The 25303-nt window shown below is 38.8% G+C and overlaps 1 protein-coding gene and 1 long non-coding RNA gene across 2 annotated transcripts in view; one reads left to right on the top strand and one right to left on the bottom strand.

Moving 5' to 3' along the window:
* Positions 1-5892: 5892 nt before the first annotated feature.
* LOC129209217 (uncharacterized) lies at positions 5893-24476 on the bottom strand. Its single transcript, XR_008578014.1, has 3 exons — positions 24303-24476; positions 9375-9542; positions 5893-6024 (listed from the first exon to the last, which is right to left on the bottom strand). It is a non-coding gene; the product is annotated as an uncharacterized LOC129209217 (long non-coding RNA).
* The window catches only part of PALMD (palmdelphin), a 56778-nt gene continuing 37488 nt past the window's right edge, over positions 6014-25303 (top strand). Inside the window, exon 1 of the mRNA XM_054833332.1 lies at positions 6014-6189. Within this exon, the coding sequence (XP_054689307.1) occupies positions 6146-6189 (44 nt within the window). The 5' untranslated portion in view covers positions 6014-6145. The remainder of the gene's footprint in view (positions 6190-25303) is intronic.

Genomic DNA, 25303 nt, shown 5'->3' with positions numbered 1-25303 from the left:
TTCACTCAAAACTGCTTTGAACTGTCCTATAGGCACCAAACATTTGCATCGTACTGAGGGTATTTGATCTCAAACAATTCAGATTTAACATTTACACACGTTCTGTTCCAGAGTTCATTGCAACATATAGAAAACTCTGAGCTTTTACAGACCAGGAAAAAGAAAGGGGAAAAAAAAAAAAAAAGAAAAAAGTCTTGAAGAAACATCAACAATCCAATCTACTAATGCGTGCAGCTTTCCAAATTTAATTTTTTTGGGTAACTATGGCTGTGATTTATACCTGAAAATCTTTGCTATGTCACTGATGTTGAACTCAGTGTTTCCACAGTATACCTGCATCAGTCTGCAAACTGCTTCAGTTCTAATTTAATCAAGTTCAGCCTATTAATAGTATCATGTAAAGGGCAGTTATTTCGCTTATCTCATTAAAATCCAGAAATTTGCTACACTGCCATGCCATTAAATCCCAGTCAGTCTGGGAGCATTCCATTAGGACTGCATTAGTTGATCGTTACTGAAATGTATTTTTCTTTTAGTTTCACTAGAGTCAAGCTTTCTCAAAAAAGATACCATGGGATGAAACATGACATCTGAAGGTCAGCCTCTATCACTTCTTTTGGGAGAGGCAAGAAAATGGAAATGCAAATGTGTCCCAGAAGACTCCAGAAACAGTTATCTATATGGCATAAGTTGAGAACGCTCCATTTTGTCACTTCCCTGTTGCTAGCTGGCAAACATCTCTTTGTGTCTCTCTCCACTCCCCTACTATTGTGGAAGGTTAAGCCTGAAGTTAAGCTCCAGAGAGTACCTGGGGAATACTCTGATTCTGCAGATATTTGAACCCAAACACAGTTGATTCCAGCTTCTCTAGTTCAGCCAAAGCAGAACCCCAGCACTGAGCAATCTGCCATGTATTCAGTAAAACCTAAGAGTGGGCTCTGGCAAAGAACTGATTTCCTTCCTCCTTCCCTCCTAAAATAGAGAAAGTGCAATTGGACACGTGATCCCACAGAAACGTAATTGTTAAGAGACATTTCCACAAGGAATTCCAAGGCCAAAGAGACAGATACAACCTCTGCTAAAAGGAATCATACTAACAAGACAGAGGCCATGTACACATCAGCAAGGATTAGGGTTCACTAGAAACAGCTGTGGAATGAAACAGTTGGTGCTGATAACCTGACATCCTCACAATGCATATTTCATGGGGGTTTACCTCAGACAAGAGCTAATCGGGTCTCATTAGAGGCTGAATGCAGTTGGTGAGCATTGAATGTGCTTTTGGAACACTTTGTCCTTTTCAGTTTCATCTGAAAGAGATCCACTAAAGCACCCCAAGACTACTCCATGTGTGCAGGGACAAGCAGATTGGCTTCAAAAGCACATTCCTGATCTGAACTAAACCACCAATCTAGACACACTATAAATTCTCCTGCATGAAACCCTAACAACAGAATATACAGAGGAATAAAATACATTCTGTGCTATGCCCAGAGATGCACCCCTGAAAAGTAGAATCAGGATGCATGTTCCAAAGTGAGGTGATGCTATGCGAAAGACAAACAGATGGGCAGGCAATTTTTTAAATCAGAGATAATGGAATGAGGCAATTTAAAGCAATTTTACTCCCTCCAAGAGTAAAATTTGCTTTTACATTTTAAGCAAATGAGAGCAGCTATGCAGCATGAGCCACAGAGCTAAGCACCAAGAGGAGTGTCTTCTCTAGTGTCTTGGATCTTTCTCCAGTGACATTCAAATGACAGAAAAAAGATCAGGATTTTTGCAGGCTTAAAACCTTTGACCCTTTCAGCTTTTCTGTATCTAGGCTTTATCACAAAAAATTAACCAAAGGTATTTTGACATGCCTAAATAGAAATAAATTTATTTTTATTCAGATAGAAATTAAATATAGTAACAAAACTTCAAAAGCAATATCTAACCAGTTGAACAAAAAAAAATACTGAACCATAAATTCATAAGCTGCCCTGAGCTGTTCAGTTGCCAACCCACCATGCTACTGCTTCTCTGTTCTGGTTAAACTGAGCAACAGTAAAAAAGATGACATCTTAACAGAGGAGGAAAAGGCGTTCTTTTGCTTTAAAGCTGTTTGGAGTTAAAATTCAATAGCAGCAAGAATCAAAAGAAAGTAATCAAGAAAGTATCATCACATCTATAATACTATGTGGCAGTTCTCAGAACAAAATTATCTCTTCAGACAAGCAAATTTCCTGTAGTACAACTAATAATATTAAGATAATTTCATGTTACAGACACTACTATATGAAGACTAAAGTCTCAATATAAAGTAAAATCAACATGGTCTGTGGTCCTTAACATACATCTATGCGTATTTTTGAATGTCCAAAATAAAACCCGGAGAGCACTAACTGCACGTTCCTGTCTTCTGCATCACATAGACCCAAACAATGCTTTCATGAATAAACAAGAACATTTTTATGTTATGGAGATTTTCTTACCAGTCACAGTCTGGTAGGTACCTCTCTATTTTGTCCAGTCTTTTCTGACTATTTGTGTATGTTCATTAGATTCCCATCCTGCTCTTCATGTTACTGTTCAGGTATTGGTTTACCCAAATTTGACCAAAACAGTCATTGTAGTCTAGAACTAAACCTTTGTGAATGATGTCTGAACATAGCACGCAGTAAGTCTTTATTGAATAAATATAGGGGATGCATATAAATTATCTAATTTTAATACCATAATTACACTTCTGACCCCTTTTTTAAAGGGTGACAGGCCTATAGCAAAAAATAATCCCATGCGTGTTTTTAGAGAACACTAAAAAAAATACCAAAAAGAAATATTTAAAAATAAGTTATATTGTTTCTGTCCAAGTAAGAAGCACAAACCTTTTAATGAATTAGATCTCTCACATTGCTCTAAAAATAATTCTGTCCTGAGGCATTAAACAGTTAATAATCAAGCTTGAAATTCAGTGCTCTGTTCCTGCTGGTAGTCGCTTTTCTGAGGTGTCAAGAAAGTGAGCATCATTTGGGATTGCCTCTGTTTTTCTTATCTGATACAGAAGCAGCGGTCGCACCTCTGCTCGCTGGCTCCCCGCAAGCCTTCCGCAGCTACCCGCGGACAAGGACAAGGTGCCCAGCGCTGCGGCATCACGGCACCGAGCTCAGCAAAGCCCTGAACCCACCCCTTCCCACACGCCCTGTCTAAATGCTGCGGAGAATCTCTGCAAGCCCCTGCAATACCAGAGAGAGACCGTAAGAGGGAGACTTCATCGCACCAGACCTCGTAAGTGAGATACTTCGAAGCTGTTTTATCAAAACCTAATCCACACTACAGCCAGACGCGACAGACATTCTGGAAAGATTTAAACGTATAGAATTCATTTTAAAGGAAATATTTTTAAAATTACAACATTTGGGTTCTTATGCAATCTAAGATGCAAATTTTGCATAAGGAGTTGATATTCGAGTCAGCGTAAAGATTTTTTTTAACGCCCTTTAAAATTATTTCCTCACTAGCATTTAACATATTTTTCTTATCTTTTCCTGAAGACAAATAACTAGGGTAATATATACACAAGAAGCACAGGATTTTTAGTTTTACCTGGCCAAGAATAGAAAGGACACCTACAAAACTATGTTTTCTAGTTCATTTACATTTACCTACCCAAAAGATGGGACCATGAGTTAAGAAGGAAGGCTAGGAGGTGGTACCATGAAACAGTTCACCAGCCTTCAGCTCTGCTGGTAGGAGACCAAAACTCCAGGACTAGTGAGTCTCATAGGTCAACAGATCTCCCCATCAGCAAATACCAGACCTTATTTGTAGCTGGTAATCTTGCGCAGCAGGAGTCACCTCTGGGAAATGGTGTATGCTGCTTGCATAACAAAGCTTCTAGCAGCCAGCACAAGTATCATAGACTTGGACCCAGACTGCTACACAGCTGATGCTTCTGTGTTAACCAATGCCTGTGCCAACTTACCTTTATCTTTGGTTGTGGATGTTGTCTGCCTGGATTTTAGTAAAGCCTTTAACACCATTTCCCACAGCATTCTCCTGAAGAAAGTGGCTGCTCATGGCTTGGACAGATGCACGCTTCGCTGGGTAAAAAACTGGCTGGAAGGCCAAGCCCAAAGAGTTGTGGTGAATGGAGTTAAAGCCAGTTGGCTGCCAGTCACAAAGTGGAGTTTCCCAGGGCTGGAGAAAAGGAGCCTGAGGGGAGATCTTGTTGCACTCTACAACTACCTGAAAGGAGGCTGTAGCCAGCTGGGTGTAGTTTCTCTTCTCTCAAGTAACAAGCAATAGGACAAGAGAAGTGGCCTCAAGTTGCACCAGGGGAGGTTATTATTGGATATTGGGAAAAATTTCTTCACTGAAAGGCTGTCAAACATTGGAACAGACTGCCCAGGGAAGTGGTTGAGTCACCATCCCTGGAAGTATTTAAAAGATGTATAAATGTGGTGCTTAGGGACATGGTTTAGTGGTGGACTTGGTAGTGCTAGGTTAACAGTTAGAGTTGATGATCTTAAAGGTCTTTTCCAACCTAAACGATTCTATATTTTAAAACACAGACAATATTCCAGATGGTCTTTGAATATTTCCACTTCTCAAAGAGATCCCACATCACCAAAATGGAAAGAACTAAAAAGACCATGTCTTTCTGTGTTAGTTCAGAGATTTACATGCCAGATTCCCCAACCCCTGAAACTTCCACTGCAAGTCATAACGACCCCTCACATTTCTGACCTGGTCCCAATCTCCCTGCTTCCTTAATTCTTTGCTCCTGACATATCTGTTTAGAAAAGCAACTTTTCCAGATTTTTCGATTTAATATAGAATCATAGAATGGTTTGGGTTGGAAGGGACCTCAAAGATCATCTAGTTCCAACCCCCCTGCTGTGGGCAGGGACACCCTCCACTAGACCACGTTGCCCAAAGCCTCATCCAACCTGGCCTTAAACACTTCCAGGGAGGGGGCATCCACAACCTCTCTGGGCAACCTGGTCCAGTGCCTCACCACCCTCACAATGAAGAATTTCTTTCTAACACCTAATCTAAATCGACCCTCCTTCAGCTTAAACCCATTACCCCTTGTCCTGTCACTACACTCCCTGATAAACAGTCCCTCACCATCTTTTCTGTAGGCCCCTTCAGGTACTGGAAAGCCGCAATTAGATCTCCCCAGAGCCTTCTTTTCTCCAGGCTGAACAATCCCAACTCCCTCAACCTGTCCTCATAGGAGAGGTGCTCCAGCCAACTTGAATATTTGAGACTGGATATTTTTCTGGCCAAGTCCTTTGCAGATTTGATGCAGACATTCTCTGCGTCGTGTATGCTGAATCCTGCACAGTCTCAGATATGGCTCAGAGAGCAAATATGGCATCCTGTCAAATATGGAGCCATGTTTCCTTTCATTCTTCACACACCACTAGATCGAGGTGTCATGAAGCTTGACACAGGAAAATCAAACAGGTGCCATGAGATTATTGCTTTCAAAGCAATTTTGCATGAAACAAAACACATATTAATTCCATATCCAATATAGCGCTCTTGTTGTACCTCTAAGAAAATTCAGCATTCCTGATCACAGAAGTTCAATTTTAGAATGCATTTGCTGTGATTTTTCCTGAAGACTGTCACACTTTTTTTTAAAATACTTCATCATATGAAAGTTTATAATTTTTGTTAAAAGCAGCCTTTAGCACCTGTCTAGCATTTTTATCTGTCCAGAAATTACAGTAAATCACCACAATCTTTACCTCACCTGCTAATTTAGTTAGGCTATGTCCAGAACAAAGGGCCACAATAAATGCCAACGTAAGGGTTACACCCGCTTATAAATCACACAACCCCAAATCTCTTAAGTTAAACATTTACTAGATTATAACCAGTAAACAACACAAGCAGGTGCCTTAGATGATAATTGATTTATCCAAGGAAAAGTCTTCAGCAAGTATTTCTCGGCGCCACCGTGGACATTTCTAAAACATCTTTTTCCATCTGTTTCTCTTAACCCCACAAAAGAAGGTCAATCTTCACCTGTGCAAGAATAAAGCACAATAACACAGCATCAAAAGGATTTATCATCTCAGACTCTACTTCTTTCAGTCCTCTACCTTGTCGTCATTTGCAAAGTGGTAGTGATAAATGTGACATCAAAATGCAGTCTGACGCTTTGCTTTCTGAACATCAAAGACAAAAAAGGTAAGATCCCAAGTTTTTAAAGTCTATTTAGGCTGCATACTGATCTTAAGAAATATGACTATCAAAATCTGTCTTTCCATAGTATTTTGATCCTGCTTCTCACTCTGCTTTTCTTGCTTACTAAAAAAAAAATTTCCTAGTTTATATATCTACAGTTATGGAGTGGATCTAGATTATGAGTTCTTGTGCTTTCAGATGTGGGAAGTCAGGACAGAGAACAATTTTTTTTAATCCAGCATACCTTCAATGCATTTGTGGCCATTCACAATAGATGAGTATCTATTTCAAAGTTACAGCTACACAAATCTTAAGATATCTGTGTGACTGTGACTATAGCTGTTCTTGGGAGACATGGGGAAAACAGGGACAGAGAGGACAGAAAGACAGGTGAAGAAGAAAGGAGAAGGGGATATTGAAATATAGTTAAATTTAATCCAACTGTTCTAAACCTGCTTCTGTGACATTAAACAGTATTAGAGAGTGATTTTGAATACAGAAGAAATACTGTGGTCACTGTGCTGATTCGGCCATCAGCACAGCAGCCATGCATAGCAATGATCACAGCTTACATAGATACACAGTTTGTGTGGTTTGGCTTTATTTAAACCACAACTTTTCCACTGTCAGAACTAGAACTATTTATTTCAATAACAGAGTCTAATTAGCCAGTTCCAGTTTAAACAATCTGTATGATCAGGAAAGGCAGCAAAAAGCATTGTGAGGAGAGCCGTCACTGTGAAACAAGTATAAATGAAGAGGACTTTTATCTTGCTCTGTGCATCATTTTTTGGACATCAGAGCTATATCCAGCAATGGATTGCCTTAAACATCCCCTACACTGAGTTTTCCGCTGTCTTATGTGACGATTCCATTATCAGAAGTCGCATTCTCATGAAGCTTATGTTTGACCTAACTTCCCAGTCCCTAACCTCTAGAAATTATAACTCCTGCTCAGCTTTTCTCACTCTCAAAATTGGTTATTTTACCTTTCATACACTCTGGCACCTTAATCTTCTCTTTAAGTTGCTGAAAACAGATAATTTCAATCTTCTCTCTCTTCTCTCTCTAAATTATATCCTCAGCTTGCCCTTTTATTTCAATCTCTCTTATTCCAATTTTCTCAGTTACATTTTGCCCCTCCTCTCCCTAGCCCCCACACCTTGTCTATAGAATTCGCTGGCACAGATGGAGCTTCTTTTAAATGCAAGGGGCTTTCCTTTTGCATGAAGGAGAAGTCTCCCCTGGCTGTTTACCTTTCTCTCACACCCTGCTTAAATAGTGATGCTCAGAATATTCATTTCAGATTGAACTCTCAGAGAAGAAAATTAACCGCAGTAATTTTTGCCTGATTTGTGGTAAATTACAACCCTGGACATCTGTAATTTTGGATTTGTTTTGGTAAAGACATTCGTCTGTTTCAGAGAAACAAGCAGATGAAGTAGGAACTGGTTTAGAAATTACCAAATTTCTCACATGCTTTTTTTCCCTCACACATTTAACCATAGCTGTTAGTGTTAATTATTTCATCTAAATAATAGACATAATATATAGGGAGTTGTGTGTGTGTGTGTCCTTAATATGCTTAGTTACAAATTAAATTATAAGTTTTCCCACGCAGATTACCGTGGGTTATCATTTCTACCTAGGAATGCAGAATCTCAGTTCCACTATGAATCAACACAGCACTCATGTCACAATAAAAATTGAAATTATTACAGAAAAAGGTCCAAGCACACTAGGACACACAGATCAGAAAGGAAAATCAAAGCTGATTAGCATGGTGTGAACATCATGCTAAACTCTGAATTAGCTGTAGGTATGTTTACATGGCAATATTTTGTCAAGAAATGGACATCAGTATTATCTTAGGTAAATGAAGATGTAACTATGTACACACCTGTAGCCAAAAACGCAGATACATAAAGACTGAAACTGTGAATAAGAGAATGTTAGAATGTGCTTATAGAAATCATTAGCACAAATTTGCCTAGCATATTATATGCACTCTGATCTCTGTATCTATGGAAAGGATTTTGGAGAATTAGAACAGACTTGAGGAAGGGTAAAAAAACCCCCTTACTTCCTGAAAAACAGAGAATATTAAAATCGCTTATTTTAGAAACAATGCAGAAGGGAGCAGACAAAGTAAGGAAGATGAAAAAACTCCTGATCTGTGTGCATCTCCATAAAAAAGGAGGCATTTCATAAAAGGTAGGCAATCAAAATAACAGTTTTACCCTCACTATGTAATGAAACTGTGGAACCTGTTGCCACAGGAGGCTGTTGAAACCTATGATTCAATATTAAGAAAGAGATTAAGTCATTATTTCCAGAATTTTCAAGTACAATTAGGATATCAGCTTAGTAGAAAAATTATCTAATGTTTCTGAGTTCAAGCCAACCTTTAATTGCTACAGATCAGGTAAGGCCCATGAGGGAAGAGCAGATTATCCCTTATCTGCCTCCTGGGAGGCTGGTAGGCCTTCGTCAGAAGTATCAGTACTGGGCTGTGCAGCATTGGCAAAGGAATAACAGACATAGATCCAGCTTGGTTCCCTTCCAGGATGGCATTTTGGTTTTCCTAGATTTGACAGTAGTCAACAGTCCAATAGAGTTAACATTCCTAAATGCTCATATTAGGGGGAATAAAGAATGTACATTAACATGAAAATGCAACATAAATGCTTCTGTTAATGGTAAAATGTTGATTTAATATAATTTCAAAGTCTGTGGACTTTCATTTGCCCACATATTAGACTTGTTCTAACCTGCATTGGTTGTTGTGGTTTGGTTTTTTTTATACAAAGAATCAAGAACATTGTTTTGGTCAACAGCAGAAAGAGGCTCTGTAGTCAGCAGAGGGAGTCAGCCACTTCCAGAAAGCAACTCATCTATTTTAGGAATGGAGATGCCTGTCTCCACTGGCTGCAGAGGGAATCTAAAGTCTGTCCTACATTTATAGTGAAACTTGTACATGGAATTGGTGGAATGACGTTCTCCCACAAACTTCTAAACAGTATTGGTGTGCAACTAGTTTAATCTCAGGATGTCTATCTCAACAAAGAACGTCTCTGCTAACTTCCTGTGAGAGTTATTAAGCAGATGCAGGTTAATACATAGTGAAGATTTTCAATTACTTTAGTTTTTAAAATATCACTCATTTTAAAAATGAAAATAAATCCAACCTCAGGCACAGAGAAGGCTGAAATCAAATTCTGGCAGCTTCAGTTCAACAAACAGCCATTGATTTCTCCAGCTGTTTTCCTGAAGAAAGGATGTATAAAGTTGCCCCAGTGTTTGCATGTTCCTGTTGGCTGAAGCGTCACGGTAAATTCCTCTCAGAAACCCAGGCCCTAGGTGAACATAAAGGTTTTCCAGTTTTTCAGCAGTGCTCTAGTGCCATTCCTCTTCCAATTTGCATCAGAACAATGTTTGTTTTAAAAAATTCCTGGTAGGACTGTCAGAAGGGCACAGAACATGACTATATAGAGCAAAAGGCAGAGAGCAAACAGCAGCACTGTGATTGCCTGGCACTGTCTGTATCACCTTCAGACTGGGACTTGGATAAATCAGTCACAACCAGCTATGCAACTGATAGCAAAGTTTATCTGCACACAAAGCAATAGAAGCTTGTATGATTTTACTAATTTAAGTACTTGGAAGCAGCAAAAAAAAGGCATAATATGTCGCGTCACCAAAGTCTGAAGGTAGAAGGGTTCGGGGCAGGGTAGGAAGGCTGGGTGTTGAGGGGAAGTCTGGACTGACTCAGAGTGACAGCAATAATAGCCTGTTTGACTATGGTCTATCAGTGCACACAATTTCCAGCAGTGCTACATAGCAGGGCTCAGTGGTAGTAGTCATAACTCAACATCTATCCAGCTGCTTTCAGGTGATATTTTCTGTAACAAAACAGAGTAACTTTACGGAGACATTTGAATCAGAGTAAACTGGTACTCACAGAACATGCTCATGACTTTGTAAGACTCAAAAGAGCTGTTTCTATTTGTTTAAAGACACTTCAAGTTTTGGAATTCCAGGGGGAATTCACAATCTGCTATGGAAATACAGTGTCAGATTCTCCACTACTATATATTTTCATACATGTCAATAGACAACGTGACTCCTAGCAAACACTATGAAGGTGTAGTTATACTTTTTTTTCTACCTGTAGTTTTCTACCTATAGCACCAAAACTTAACTTATTATCAATTTGGAAAGGTTCCCTCGGCTTATGCTGGAGCCAACACAGTTCTCTTATTCTATTTAATTCCTGCACACCTTGAAGTACCTTTGTCCATACTGATTACTAAAGAGATTACAAGAATCAAGTTTCCCAAAGGCTAGATGGCAAGCAGTAAATATGAAAGGGAAACCTCTAATGAGCAGCACTTATCTATTAGCCATTAGCTAGGGAGATTCCCACTCCATCTGTTGAGTGGGAAATATTTCAATAGGAAGATTACCTAGATCTGATAAGGAAGATTCCCACCACAGGAAGCTCTCATGGTTAATAGATAGCAATAATACCAGTCTAACATTTAAAGAGCAGCAAGCAGTGAGAACAGGTTCAAAAATATTTTATTATGGATTCATTGTCATATAAATGAACTAAAACTCAGTGATGTTATACTGATAGTTTAATTCTCAAATTCGTATAGAATTTTCTACTTTGGACAAGCCATGCATTGCATGAAAAAGCCAATGTAGAACTCTGGACAAATTAAATCATGGGAGAAGAGGTGAATTTTTTCCTGGTTTACTTTATAACACTGTACTTACCTTTGGCCTGTAATAAAATCCCTGAACTGAGCATATCATAGCAATTTTCAGGCAATTAACAAATACAAGAAAGACTTTGGAGAGATCTTTGACACAGCAAGCACTTGCCAGGCCTGCCTGTGAATGTTCTCATGAAAAACAAAACAACAACAACAAAAAAACCCCACAAAACAACCCAAACAAAAAACCCCACATAGAAACTACTGCAGAGTTCCATAGGTTCTGAAAATGCCTGCTGGGGGACCAGATATCAAGTTAGCGATGACTTGTCACACCCTATTCTTGCTAAGCAACCATTCCTAGCAATTACATAGTCTATATAAAAATGCAAATAAAGTTCTATAAACCACTACTTTTTGCTGGTTTCTTTACTTGTTTTTTTCTAGCAGTTGCCACATGAAAGTTACAGAAAAGCTTGGTTCCCTCTGTGATATAGATATACACACGCACAAACAGAATGACAATCAATTCTTTCAGCTGATAATCCATTTCCTAATCTGATTTTAAGACAGGGAGATCGCAATCTCTTAATATTTAACTATGAAATCTGGTCTGCCTAAAGCTTGTTACAGGAAGTTGGAATATTTTTACATGTCCATTTACTTGTAGCTTCGTTTCTGCAGTTCTGTGTATTTTCTAATTGAGGCATTTCTGAATTTGCAAAATTGCCTTAACTATAAAGTTATTTCATACATTAAATAAATCTGATAAATTACTCAAGAGATTAGCATTTTATATCCTGGACAAAATACCATGCAACACTCTGGCTACAGATTGCAGAAAAAGAACGAAGACAGCAGTCATGCCCTTTTAGGAGGCCTGACAACGCTGACTATAGAACAAAAAAGGCCAGATTTGTAGGATCATGAATCCCCATCACAAAAAAATTACACAAGAGCTCTGTTAGGTAGGTTAAAGACATCCCTGTTCCGGTGGTGGCACCCATAGTACCTGACTACTCCTGTTTATAGAACAGGATCAACCAACTAAAAGTACGTCAGGACACAGGCTCAGAGATCCTTGCACTTTAACAGCTGCATGTGGAGGTGGAACACATGGCCCCTGAGCCCAGTTCTAAAGTTCTGCTGATGACTGCAGTGGAATTTGGGTGTGAATCCACTCATCTTCCATTCCTCTATCTACAATGTGATAAGGCCAAGCCAACAATTCAGGCTACAGTTGTGCTTCTTCCTTAAATACCTTCTTTCCCCGTTTGCCACATTTCCTTTTTCAAAAGGCTGTCTCCTGTGGGAATAAAGAGCTCATGAAGCAAAATAAAATAACAGCTTTTTGCATTTAATGATGAGATGTTTAGAACACTCATCTTCTTTCACATTCCCAAACATTTTTCTGGCTCACAGCTATTTCAAAGATGTATTTGAGATCTGGGCACAAATAGCACTTTGCTTCTATATTTATGGTAAGATCTTATTTCTTTGTATCTAAAGATTACAAATATTTTCCATCTTCAAATAGATGGCAGTACAACTTGCTTCATTCAGAAGAAAGTTTCCACTAGTCTGGAAACAGCTAATGTGGGCAATGCAAGCTGAGGAAGCAGTAAGCTGGAAAATACAGCAACTGTCATGTGAAAGAATAAAGTGGGAAACTCACAAAGGTTTTTCTCCAAACCTGGGTTTGTCCATCAGAGTTTCATTGTGATGGCCTCCCAAAAGCAAGTACTTGAAGGTAAGTATTTGTCTGCTACATAGACTGGAATGCCAAGAATTTTCACCTTGCTCTAGGGTTGCGATTGAGTCAGTCCTGTTGAAAACGTCCTAATGCGATGCTAAAGTCAAAGTATTGGGCAAAATCTGCCATGAGGATTATCAGGTGCAGAAAAACCTATTTAATTCTCCACAGAAAAAAACATTACAAGGCATACGAAGCATCCAGTGGAAAAAATATGAACACGGCTTATGCTCATCCTAGTGGGATCATGCAAACATTTGTACAAACAACTTCTACTACTTTGTGTATCAGCTTAAAAGGTAGATAAAATCGGTCCCTACATTAAGAGAGAGAGGAAGGGAGAACAGGCTTTTTCCCTCCCAGTAACCCTGGCTGTAACCTAGGTCAAACTGCACAGACACACAGCAGAGAGAATGAGGTAAAGAGACAGAACTGTAATAGCAAAAGGAACCCTATGAGGTCTTTCGGGCATCAAGAGACAGTAATGGAAACAAAACATTGTCACTGAAATGGCCTTTACCTTAGTTGACCCATCTTCTCATTAACCCACAGCATTCTATATGGGCCTAAGCATGATTCTTAATTATTTTCATGAGATTTTTTTCATGTTTCACTGAAAACTGAGAAAAGGGAAAATCACTTCTTTGCAAAGGCAGCTTGTGAACAGGCAAAGTGACTCATGATGAATAATGAAAAGCCACACTAAACACAGCATTCCATTAGAGAAAAGCTCTCAAAAAGGGCTTCTACTGCAAGATTCAACACAGCGTTTATACTAAGAGGCTTGGGACTTTCTACAACTATAACTCCTCTGACTTCAAAGATATCCAAAGATTGAATTTGGCCCTGTTTGTTTTGGCAATGGCTGACTAGCCACAATCGAAAGCTAAAAGACTCAGGACACACCAGGGTAATGTTATTTCCTTTTCTCCTAATGCAGTGAGTGCAGAGCTCCCAGTCAACTGCAGAATAGCCAGGATGATGTGTGTCTTGACTGTCATTTGTCTGTACACTGCTGCTAGAAATTAAAGATTTATCTTCTCCAAAAATCTTCTTGGCAGATACTCCTAATTGCACTGCAAAATAATTCAGTGTACTGAAGCACATTAATGCAGTTTGCCTCGTATTTGGGCAGGGGACAAATGTATTCCTCTATAGACTTAATCCTTAGCTGCCATTTCCCATAAAGATTCTCTGTCTTGAGGCAACAAGCTTGACCTTGAATCTGCCCAGACAGAGCTTGTAATTATATGTTTTGAACTTCAAATACTTCATTTCTAGGTGCTCTTTGCCTCTTCAGCCCCTGCTAGTAGAGATCACAATGCCCTGGGATTGCTCAGTGGAGTCCAAAGAGTCAGCAAATTCCAAAAGAGAAATTCCTTAAAATGAGATATTTTTTTAATCAATCCTTATGTTTCAAGATTTTTTTTTACATAGTGAAACAAAAACTAAACTGTATCTATCTACAAACATATTAAGAATTAGATTTTAGGGATGCTGAAACAAATAATGCATGGCTGCTGGTTTGGGACATGCACTGTGATCCATGCAAAATTGAGCGTAAAGACGGACACAGTCCATCCCCTAAGGTGGATTTTTGGCTGAAGTTCAAGAATTTTTGTTTCAGAATAAACGTGTTCTTTCACAGAGTACACAGAAGTGACCTTCTCTGAGGTGAGAATTGAACTGCAGTAAGAAGTGATATTTCCCATCTACACAGAACTTTTCAAGGGCTCCCAGGTAGAGGATAGATCCAGGCTGTTTATTATTCCTAGCATCACTACAACATCTATCAAAATAGCAAACAATGATACTCGATCTTCCTTGCCAAGTCAGTACTAGGGGGGATAAAGATTGTATGTGTGTCTTTAGAAAGATACCCACAAGAAGTGTTATTTTAGAAAACTACCCCTAGGAGTCTATGAATGAGCCAGAACCTACCTTATGCGCGCCACTGAAAATTACTTCTAGCTTTCCAGTCAGTTTTGAGCATTACAAGAGTAATGTTCTTTTGGCTGACTCCCTCAGTACAGAGGAGATGCTAAGCTGCTTGGCCAGCCCCTCCTTCAGCCCAAGTGTGCAATATCCCAGCAGATGCTATAAAGAAATTACGTTGCACAGCCAGAACCACCTTTAACAAATTTGATCTCTGGAAATAATTAAGGTATTTCCCTCCCAGGAGCAAACTTCTTGCTGAAATTCAGGCGACTAAAGCTCTTCTGAACCTCATGTTGGTCAACAGCACCCAGAGCTGATCCTGTGCATTGTTGACAGAAACCTGAACTCTGTCAAGGTTACACATCTGATTTGGGGGACCTAGCTAGATCTGAACTGGTGAACAGAGAGACACAGAGGAGGATCAGGCTGTGTAAATAGAGGATCAGGTTCCATATAATTAAGTCCTAGCCCCAGTGAGTTGTTAGTATTAATTTCCCTATGCTGTAGGATGGAAGGATCACAATCAATAACTATGAAGTATGCTAGTGTTCATGGCTCTCAGAGCCATGGTATACAAGCACCTATGGACACTTCCTTGGCAACATTAGTTTCATCCAATACAAAAACATGCAAAGGGAACTGCTGGTACCCTGAGAAAGAACCATGATCATGTCAGGACTTCACAATAGGGAGAACTCTCTCTTACGTTAAAATCCCAGCTCAAGCAGTGTGTTTCTGGTCTCACCAAGTTTCATGCAGTCTGACGACTCTGTCACTGTGTTATTTCCACACAAGCTACTGTGTCATCCCATATTTCCCTGTCAGAATGCAACCCAGCCCTCTTCATAGGCAGTGCAGGATCTGATGAAACATGTATAGAACCTACCCACGCAGCACAGACAGCTGCCATCTACAGGCCCTGGCAGGTCCATCCCTGGAGCAAGGCTAGTTTCTGTGCTTCCTTTTTCAAAAGTACTTCCTTTACTGCAGCTGAACAAATAATACCAGATGCACTGTTGGTTAACCTTTCCATGCTCTTCTGCTACAAAAAGTGGTTGGTAGACGTTTACTCTATTACTGTTCTTACTGATGCCACACCAACTCTTGCTATATGTCCATCCTGTAACTCAATTTATTTGTCAGAATGAGGTCTCAGCTGAGCAAGCCCTGCCTCATTCCCAGTGTGGGAGCTCAACTGTTGATAAAAGAGCTTTCAAGCTTTGTTATTATATACTTGCTGATGGCCAGACAAAAGACCAAACTATAGATCATGAATACTGCTTTTTCAGCAACTTACTTTCTCATGTATCAGTTAACTTTTTCCTGGTGTTCCTCATGATCTCTTCCCTGTTTTATGTGTTCTTGAGGTTACCTTTATAATATGGTCTCTTCCAGAAGTTCAAGTATGATTTATTTAAATGTTTCCAGAGGTGCTAAGGCACATCTATAAGTTAGTTATTGACATGAAATAGTACCAAAAGTAAAATGAAATCAAACTAATCAAAAGAAAGTAGTGGGCTTCCTGTATGTTTTTCTTTTTTTTTTTCCTGGGTTTAAATACCCCTTCTGGGGTGAATTTTCCCCTCATCTTCCTCATTGCCAGTACTACAGCCCAAAGAAATCTCCCACTACCAGATGTGTTTTTCTGCCAAGCCCCTATGACTGCTCATCAGAAACATCAGTTTACTCACATATTGTGAGTGTTCAGGACCATGACCCACCCTGCCCTACCTTTCCCATAAAATTTTGTAACCTTTCAGGCAGTGAAATGTTCTGTATCTTTCCCAAACTGGAAGGTACTGTTGGAAAAAAACACTACAAATACCATAAAACAGGCTATGATCTGGAATAAATACAGACAGCTGAGTTAAAAAAAACAAGTTATCTAGTTACAGCTAAAGTTAAGGGAGTGGAAGGCTAAGTAAGTTCAGCTAGCTTTAGATGATCTTTGGTCACAGTAAGCACTGAATCATGTTATGTTATTTAAAGTACGTTAAAATCCATGTTTTCTAACAGTGCACTTTGCCCAGCGTAGATAAAGTCTCTAACATTATCAGAAAATTTAGCACATACAAAGCATCACAGATTCAAAGCCAAGCCTTTTATAAGCTAAAAAAATAAAAGGGACCTTCATAAGCTCACCGCTGGCACCATCCTGCCCAAGTGTTTGTAAAACAGCCAGTATGACTGGAGCACAACATACTTCACTGGTTGTAAAAGACTCTGCACGGACTGTGTTCTGTCAGTGGTCATTCTCTGAATGAAGGAGAGATTATTTATAGAGATACATGCAGAAAAGGAATATCTGGATTTGTGGGTTTTACATTCATACGTACACATTTTGCTGATATGTGCAGGCAGCTAGAGAGAGGCGTTATCTCTTCTGCCCAATATTGTGGCTTGTGCTGTATGTATACCATGCAACAATGTATCACCACCGACTACCACTTATCAAGGCAGAAGGAATTCAATGCTAACTAGAAGCTCAGTTATTGACAAATCACATTTTTCCTTTCAAAAGCCAATAAACAGCCCCTCTGAAAAGAGGGGAACTTGCAGGAATAGATGTTTGCTGCGTGCAGAAACAGACTTGCCACGCTGTTGACAGAGGCAGAGTTTCTACAGCTCTTCTCTGTTCAGAGCTCACTGTCCTGGGTCTTCAGGAAACTGCCTGTAAGTGTCACAAGAGCCAACTGAGCCCTCTGGAAAACCTCCCCCAGTGTGCTGGGCCTGTCACACAAGCAATGTGTTTGTAAAGAGCGGTTGTGCCTGCTGCAGCAAACATCCTTGTCACAAAGATTGAGCTGAGGCAGCGATACTGCCGCAATATAACAGAGGTGGTACATCTGCCAAGCGGGAGAAGTACAATTCCTCCCAGGTAGTTCATCTTCATGCCATCAGGCTGACCCCTAAGGAAACCCTGATTTACCAGAAGCCCTGCTGACTGGTTGCATTTTCTACTGCATATCAAAACGGCCAGGGACTTCTGCACAAGCTGTGACTGAGGAGAAATTCAATGGCAGCCCCTGGTTCAGCATCCAGTCTCCCGGGGTGAAAAATGCCACTCCTCATCACCAAACCAAGTGCTGTCATCTGCTAATGCATAATATCAGTCTGGTTGCTGATTTAGAAAGGGTACTAAGATGAGACCTGAACTATAGCCCTCTGTGAAGATAGTCAGCCTGCTGTACTCAGTCTCAGCATGCAAAGAACTGAGAAGTCAGCCAAGCCACACAGAGACATTTTTTGAGAGGTACTAGATCACATGACAGGACCTTCCCCTGGCAAATCGACAGGGGCAGGTTGCTTTTAGCAGATACAGCTACTCCTGAAAAAAAATGGTGATAGCATAAAATGGTTAGCGTAAGAGACTGTTCAAGGGCAAATCATATTTGCTAATGATGACTACAGTTTATTAACCTGCTGCTGGGCCTGTGCCATCCAAAATAATTCGTCAGAAGATAAAGTTATGGAGACTAGTAAGGCACAGTAGCCTATTGCAACAGAAATAAAATAGAACAGAGAGACTCTTTGAAACATTGGCAGCTCATACTTCACAGTCAGCACTTGCTTATGACTTCCAGGGTTTTCAACAGGAACCGAGCAGCTGTTTTAGTTCTCTTCTGGGCTGGGCTGGCCTGCATTTTGGTAGCACAATTTTGGCTATATGCCATTATTGCTATGGTTGGTTGCAATTGTTATTTTGCATGGATGTAAGTCAAAAAGGCTGTTTAATTTTTTTTCCCCAATGTTTATTTTACCAAATGATCAGCCATCATTTTAGCTAGATTCTGAATTCAGATCTCATCTAAATGGCTGTGCGAGGAGTAATCCATGTTCAATAATGGCTTTCCTTCCCCGTGAGCTAGGAAAGTACTGTTCTCCCCATCTGTCAGATAGGAAGCAAGAAATACACAGTGGAGCAGTGTTGATTTTTCCCAGTTTACACAAACTCATTCATACTTCATCTAGGCTTGTGATAAGACAGCAAGGAGACACAGTCCTTACACTTACATTTCATTACTCAGACCACCAAACCACCAGCAAATCCAGTCCTCATTTGAAAATCACTAGGTTCTGGATTATAAAAGATAGTTTAAAATGTGTAAAGTTCCAAAACGAAGGTTACAAGCAAGCGGATTCAGCAACTGTCATAACAAACATGTTCTGTAAATATGTTCTGTAACTGGTAGAGTAGGACTGTAGATGCTATTATAATACTGACAGCTAACTGTCAAAACCACCACCTACCTGTGACAAATAGCAAATTCTGATGTGATAGATTTTTATTTTTTAAATTTCTTCCAGTAATGTGAAAAGTCAGCAGAACATTTAAAAAATATCAATAAAAATCTTTTTAAATTGTTCTGTAAGCAGTGTTATCAATTATTAAGACATTTGTTTCTAAATAACTTCAATAATTTTACTTGTCTTCATTCATCTAATACTAATTACCAAGAAGAGGTAGCTGAAGAGTTGAATATAAGTATATTGGTTAGGTATAAATTTTAAATAAATTTAGTTTTTGTTCAGAGTCTTACTCCCCCCTGCACTCTTACTTGTGTCTGTCAAGTACTAGGAAACTTTATCTTCAGAGAAAAACATGGAAATGTTTCATTAAAACTAGGAAGTGCTGTCCAAGATTGTAAGGAAAGCTGAGGTGTTCTCACAACCTGAGAACTGCTCCAGAGGAACTGTGGAAGAGCAAAGAACATTTCTCATGGCTGGGGTGGCAGAATGGCTGGGGAAAAGGGAATACCAGCCTGTGTCAGGGATTTTTCATGCTCTTATTTCAGTAAATGCCCAAAACAGTATTAACAAGTTTGGCTGACCCTTGATTAAGCCATTTTTGTACCATCTAATCCATCACTTTTCTGAGTATGTTAAGAAATTTGTCAGGTTTTGTCACAGATTTCATCATTTTGCTTTTGCTGCTCCACCGGCGTTACTGTCCATTGATTTTAAGGTCTAAGGAATCCGCTTTTTTTAAGTCTGCAGCAATGGATACTGCACTCAGACCTTGTTGCATCAACTGGCTGATATCCCTGCTAAAAATCTCTTCTAGAATGCAGATATTTCAACTTTCAACATCCAGTCACTGAACTACATTATAATTTTGCTAAAGAGGCTCTTTGTTTTCAAATTTCTGTTTCTTAGAGTGTTCCTGATGAACCACTTTCTATTTAATAAGTTAAACTCCTTCTGCAGAATGTAGGTTCTATTAAATCCTTCTATCATTCTTCTCATAACATTCCAGTTAGATTTTAGCATCCCTCTTGAAACATTGCCAGCAAAATTGGACAATCTATTCCCCACAACAGTTGCACACGTTCCCAAATACAGAGGAATTTTAAATCTCTTTAGAACAGTAGCCATTTTAGCTACAGCTTTGCTATCAGAGTTAATATTCATCTAATTATCCAGTAGGACTCCCAAGATCTCCCCAGCATCATGAGGTTTCAGGGCAGTATCATAATCTGAGAAATTTAATCCTTCCTAAACATACGACCCTGCTTTTCACAGTATTGAGATGAATATTGGTTATGAGCACACAGTCTGCTGGTGTTCCAGATCACTCCATGCCAGCGGTTCCTAAAAAAGAGATCAATGAAAATAATATATCTACACTATTACCTTTTCCAGAAGTAACATCAAATTAGGGTGACAGAATTTATTTCCCATGTATTGGTACTCACTTTCCTTTAATGCATTGTAAGATCTCATATCAGACTACCCAATGCTTTGCCTGGAACCGATGATGTTAGGCTGACAAGCCAAAAATTTTCTGGGTCATACTATCTACCTCTTTTAATAGCAAAGCACATTTCTCTCAGGAATTTTAAACTGCAGTATATGCTACAGATTAAATCGGTAACTTTTGTTGAAGACTACACTTCTACTTACTGTTAAGAAAAAATCATTCCTCTCCATTCAAGAAAAAAAAAAATTACATCTGCAAAGGAGAGAAGACCATGGCCAAGGCTTTAAGGTTTTGTGACAGCAGTTATTACTGCCTTCAAATATCACAGCAGTTCAGTTAGAAAGTAACATAGTTTGCTAGAAGTCACCAGAAACTCAAATTTTAGTATGATGTGGTAGATGTATAAACTGTTTCTTGACTGTGCAGCATTACTCATTTTTCATTTAATGCAGGCCTATGAACACTAATTCTAATCCCTCACGGTGCTGAGGGGGGGAGAAAAAACCCCAAAAGCTAATTTTGTTGTTCATTCAACTCTTCTTCAAAGTGTTGTCAATTTATTCTCTACTTCTATATCACAAGTTTCTCTTTCAAAGAGTTTTTATGTGGCGATGAAGATAAGTTTAAGTTGCTAACATTTTTTATTCTTGTTTAAAGGAACAAAGAAGAATTTTTTATTACATTATTTTCCCAGCCAATATATTAATCCTCAAGCAAGAATTGTCTGATCAAGATACCTAGCAGTAAGCCATTGACAGTTGAATCAGATGGATTTAGATTCAGTTGCTTTTAATTAGTTTCTGTTTTTTGAAAGAGTGCCACAGATCAGAACACTGAAGAATACAAAAGGCCACTTATGGTTTGATTTAACAAGCATAGTCTTCCTACTGCACAATGGCACATCAAAATCTTAACTCCTGTGAATACTGCACTGTTGTTTTAGCTCTAAGCAGTACTGATTTTGAATTATAATAATTATAAACTAGCACTGTCATTTACATTATGTCCCTCATCCACATGAGCCTTAAGAAAAAAAAAATAAGACTCATTTTCTTAGAACTACAAAAAACAGATGGAGCAGTTTATCATTTCTCAATTGTAGAGGGCCACTGCAAAGGTCTGTTTGCCACATATGTGTAGACATTGTCAGAGGAAAAATATGAAACACTGCTAATGAAGCATTCTCAGGATATGCAGAAGTCCAAAGGAAAATAGAGAGATTCAGCTATTCCTTCATAATGCTTTGTTAATGATATGAGCCTTGCAAACCAGAGTTTGAAAGGCAAAAAACCAAAAGCCTGATTAGGCAAATCTAACTGTTTTGTAATTAAGCAGATTGGAGGCAGATGCCATCAGAGACTCTCTCTAAATTTCTAAAGTGCTGAGATTAACCCAGGCAGACTACTAATTTAGCCTACAGATAAATGAGAATGTATGACAGACCTCAAACTGTTTATTAATCATCCCTATCTATATGGGATGACATGGCACCTTGTTCATGAATTGTTGCAAACCTTTTCATTACTCAAGAAGATCCAATTATTTAGAATGATTAAATGAGAAAATAATTAAATAATCAAAGATGTGCAAACCAAAGAATTAAAATAATTCTTATCCCACTTTAAAGGCTGAAACCAAGAGTATCTAGATACTAGAGGTAACTGTAAATTAGAAAGATTAGTCATTGTCTCACCAGCTAGGAGTGTTCTTGTAAATCAGGCCAAAGTTTGTTGGCTAATCACTAAAAAGGTCAAGTAAGTAAATTAAAGGCAAAACTAGATTAAAAAATACAACTAAGAGGTTAATCTAGGATAACAGATTGTAGGATCTAATAACTGAAGAGTCTAATAATTGTAGGATTCATTCACAGCATGCAGATAGAAGTATATGGGGGGAAAAAAACCAGAATGGAAAGTGGATCCAAAGGCATTGATTTAGCACAGGAGGATTTGTGGCTGTCTCTAGTATATTTCCCTTTCATACCACATCTTTTTGACAAGCTGTACTACAGATAGCTTTTACCTACAGGAATTAGAAAAATCACAAGTGAATCAGTACTTCCAAGTAAAGGTCAATTAGAGAATTTAAAGAAAGAAGAGAAACAAGAAGAATCAAGAGTCAAGATGTTTGGTTGATTCACATTTCTCTTTGAAAGCTCTGTGCAAACAGAACAAAATCCTGATTTCTTCAGTCATGCTCATGATCTTTCAAAGTCTGTCCTATGTACCCATTCTTGTATTATTCATGTTGGTTTCAAAACTGCCATTTCATTTCACTCAAAGACAGTCCTACACCACAAGCATCATACACAACTTAAGGGACCAGTATGTGAGGAATATTTTCAGAATGTCCTACGACCACAAAACTGCTCTGAGAGTTTCATAATTGCTTAGGTTAGGGACAATTAAACAGGGGGGATTCAAACTACGGTCAGTTTTGACTGCAGCCTGTCAGCGCAGACTGTGCTCTCTGAGAGCTGTCATGCTGCAGAACAGGACCTTCCTCACCAAACACTCACAGAGGTAGACAGATTTGCTCAGGGTTTATAAGATTAATATAGGATAGGAGAAAAACTGAGGATTAGGACAATGTCTAGCAGAAGTGGGAGGAAGAGGGAGAAGAGGCTGAGGCTCACACAAAGTTTTTTGGAAAGCAGATGCTATCAATTTGGAGAAAGTATCAGCCACCAGCTCAGGTGTTGCTGTCACTGTCATAAGGCAATTAAGACAAAAGGCTGCAATCAAAGGAATGAGGGCTTAGAAGAAGAGTTGTTTTTAAACCCCTAGCAGGAGGCACTGAACAAACTCATTCTAGTACCTGCATCATCAGTTCTAATTGCTAATTTACATATGGTAGCACACGACTGGCAGCATTTGCTTGGCTCAGGACAACCCAGTTAGTGCAAGCACAGGACACTCAATCACACAGTTCTGAAAATCCCCAACACATGCCTTCACCTATTTTTCAGGATGGATCCCAATGTCACTATCTGAACACAGACAAACTAAGCTAAACATAACTAAGAGTTGTGGTCATAATGTGTAGAAATTGCTCGTTACTTGAGAATTCATACACATATCTTAACAAATTGTTTTAACCTAGTTTCAGAAAGCCAGCAATCAGCTCTCCCAATAACTTGTTTCTGAAGTTCTCTGAAGCCAAATGATTACCTCAAAAGCCATTTTCCGCCTCTGTTAAGAACAGGTAACCCTCCAGACAGCTCTTAATTGCAGACGTTGTTCAAGTGGTGGTGGCGGCAGGGTACTCAAAAAATGCAAATTTGTTTTTATTTTATCTACCACCCTACAACCAGTATCCAATATAGGAATCTGAAATCACAGCCTGTCAGTATTTTTAATTGAGATATTTACAGAATTATGAAATTAATGAAGGGCTAGAAGAAGATGGAAGAATTTTGTCTATATGATCAAAAGCCATGAAGTTTTCTAGATATGAGCAACACATATGAAATGAAACTGTGTGAATCATTAAATAAATTCCATACTGGTAAAAAGAATCAGTTCAGAACAGTATTACCTTGCTGTAGGACCTTTCTTAGGACTAAAGAGAGCTAAGGTCCCTCAGCTGTGTTTAAGCCAACATTTCCTTCAGATAGATAATTTCGTCCCCAAAAGTGCCTTCCTCTGCTACCTGGAGGTCCAAATTGATGTTATTGAAGTTGTTTGATCTATCTAACTTCAGCTCTTCAATTTCTGACCTATAACATTAAACAACTCAACAACAAATCAGTGCAACAGTTATTGAGATTTATGGTATAAATTCCAAACAATACTTATATAAAGGGCTGTCCCCTAAGAGAAACGAGGGTCAATATGAACCTACATGAACATATACTTCATACAATTGGAGAAAGGATATTTACATAAAGAACATTCTTGAATCTCAGCAGAAAAAACACACCCAGCCATGTTTAAATAAATTAATTATTAACTTTTTACTGGCGTTTGAAGTGTAGACTATGTGAAAAGCTGTTGATACTTACACTGACATGTGGTGTTCCTTCAGTGAAAGGACAGATTCCTGATGGTCCACTGGAAATTGAGAATATAAAACTTGTCATACAAGCACTGAGCAGCCACAAGATAATGACAATTTTTTATTACAATCCTGAGCTGCATCAGCCAAAATAAGAGAATAGACCAACTAAATTAAAGGATTATAGCAGTTAACTGGAACTGCTAGAGCGTTCTTGATTTTTTCTTCAAACACCAAAATTAATTATGTCCAATTCAGAAGCAAGAAATGTGGATTAAGTGTCTAATCCAAACCCCAAGAACTGGCTTCTTGAAGTCTCCTAGCTCCATTGATTATAAGTCTGACAATATAGTTAGATCAGGAAGCTATTATACTACTTCATGAAATAAGAAGTTACCTGACAAGCCCCTTTTCCAGGTTAACACTGTGCATCAAAACCCTTTTCAAAAAGTCATTTCACCTACAGGCTAAATGCAACAGTGTTATTTTCAAATGCAAAAATGTTTTGATAAAATAGATGATTAAAATAGTACTCCAGCCTTCACAGACCATCAGTCTCCAGGTTCATTTGGACAGTGAGAAATCTATACAAAGACTATAATGGATCTCCCAAAGATCCTGCTTGCTAGGCTGAGGAGAAATTTGCAAACTCTTCAGAAATTACATGTAATCAAGCAGTACCATGAGCTGCAGATTAGCTTGGCTTTCCTGATGTCACTGGGTAAAAGACTTATTCACAGCTGAGAAGATATGGTAAGAAAAGAGCTTTTATATTCCAAAATATTCTTTCATACAATTTGCGGTGAGAGTATTTTTTGCATTATTTGTGGATGGTAATAAAATATTGACCTTTGATCTGCCAACAGTGTTTGAAAGGCCTATTCAGCCTTCAGGGGGAAGAAAAAGAAAAACAAGGTTTCCCCACATTGTGTTAAATAGTCTGTAAAGGTAAATTTACATCTAACAGCTTACCACCACTTCCCTTTCTTCCTACTCCTCCCTCCTCTT

The sequence above is a fragment of the Grus americana genome, chromosome 8 (genome assembly GCF_028858705.1).
Source record: "Grus americana isolate bGruAme1 chromosome 8, bGruAme1.mat, whole genome shotgun sequence".
Classification (NCBI taxonomy): Eukaryota; Metazoa; Chordata; class Aves; order Gruiformes; family Gruidae; genus Grus; species Grus americana.
Note: the sequence above shows the minus strand (reverse complement) of the source record. Positions and strands in the feature narration are given on the sequence as shown.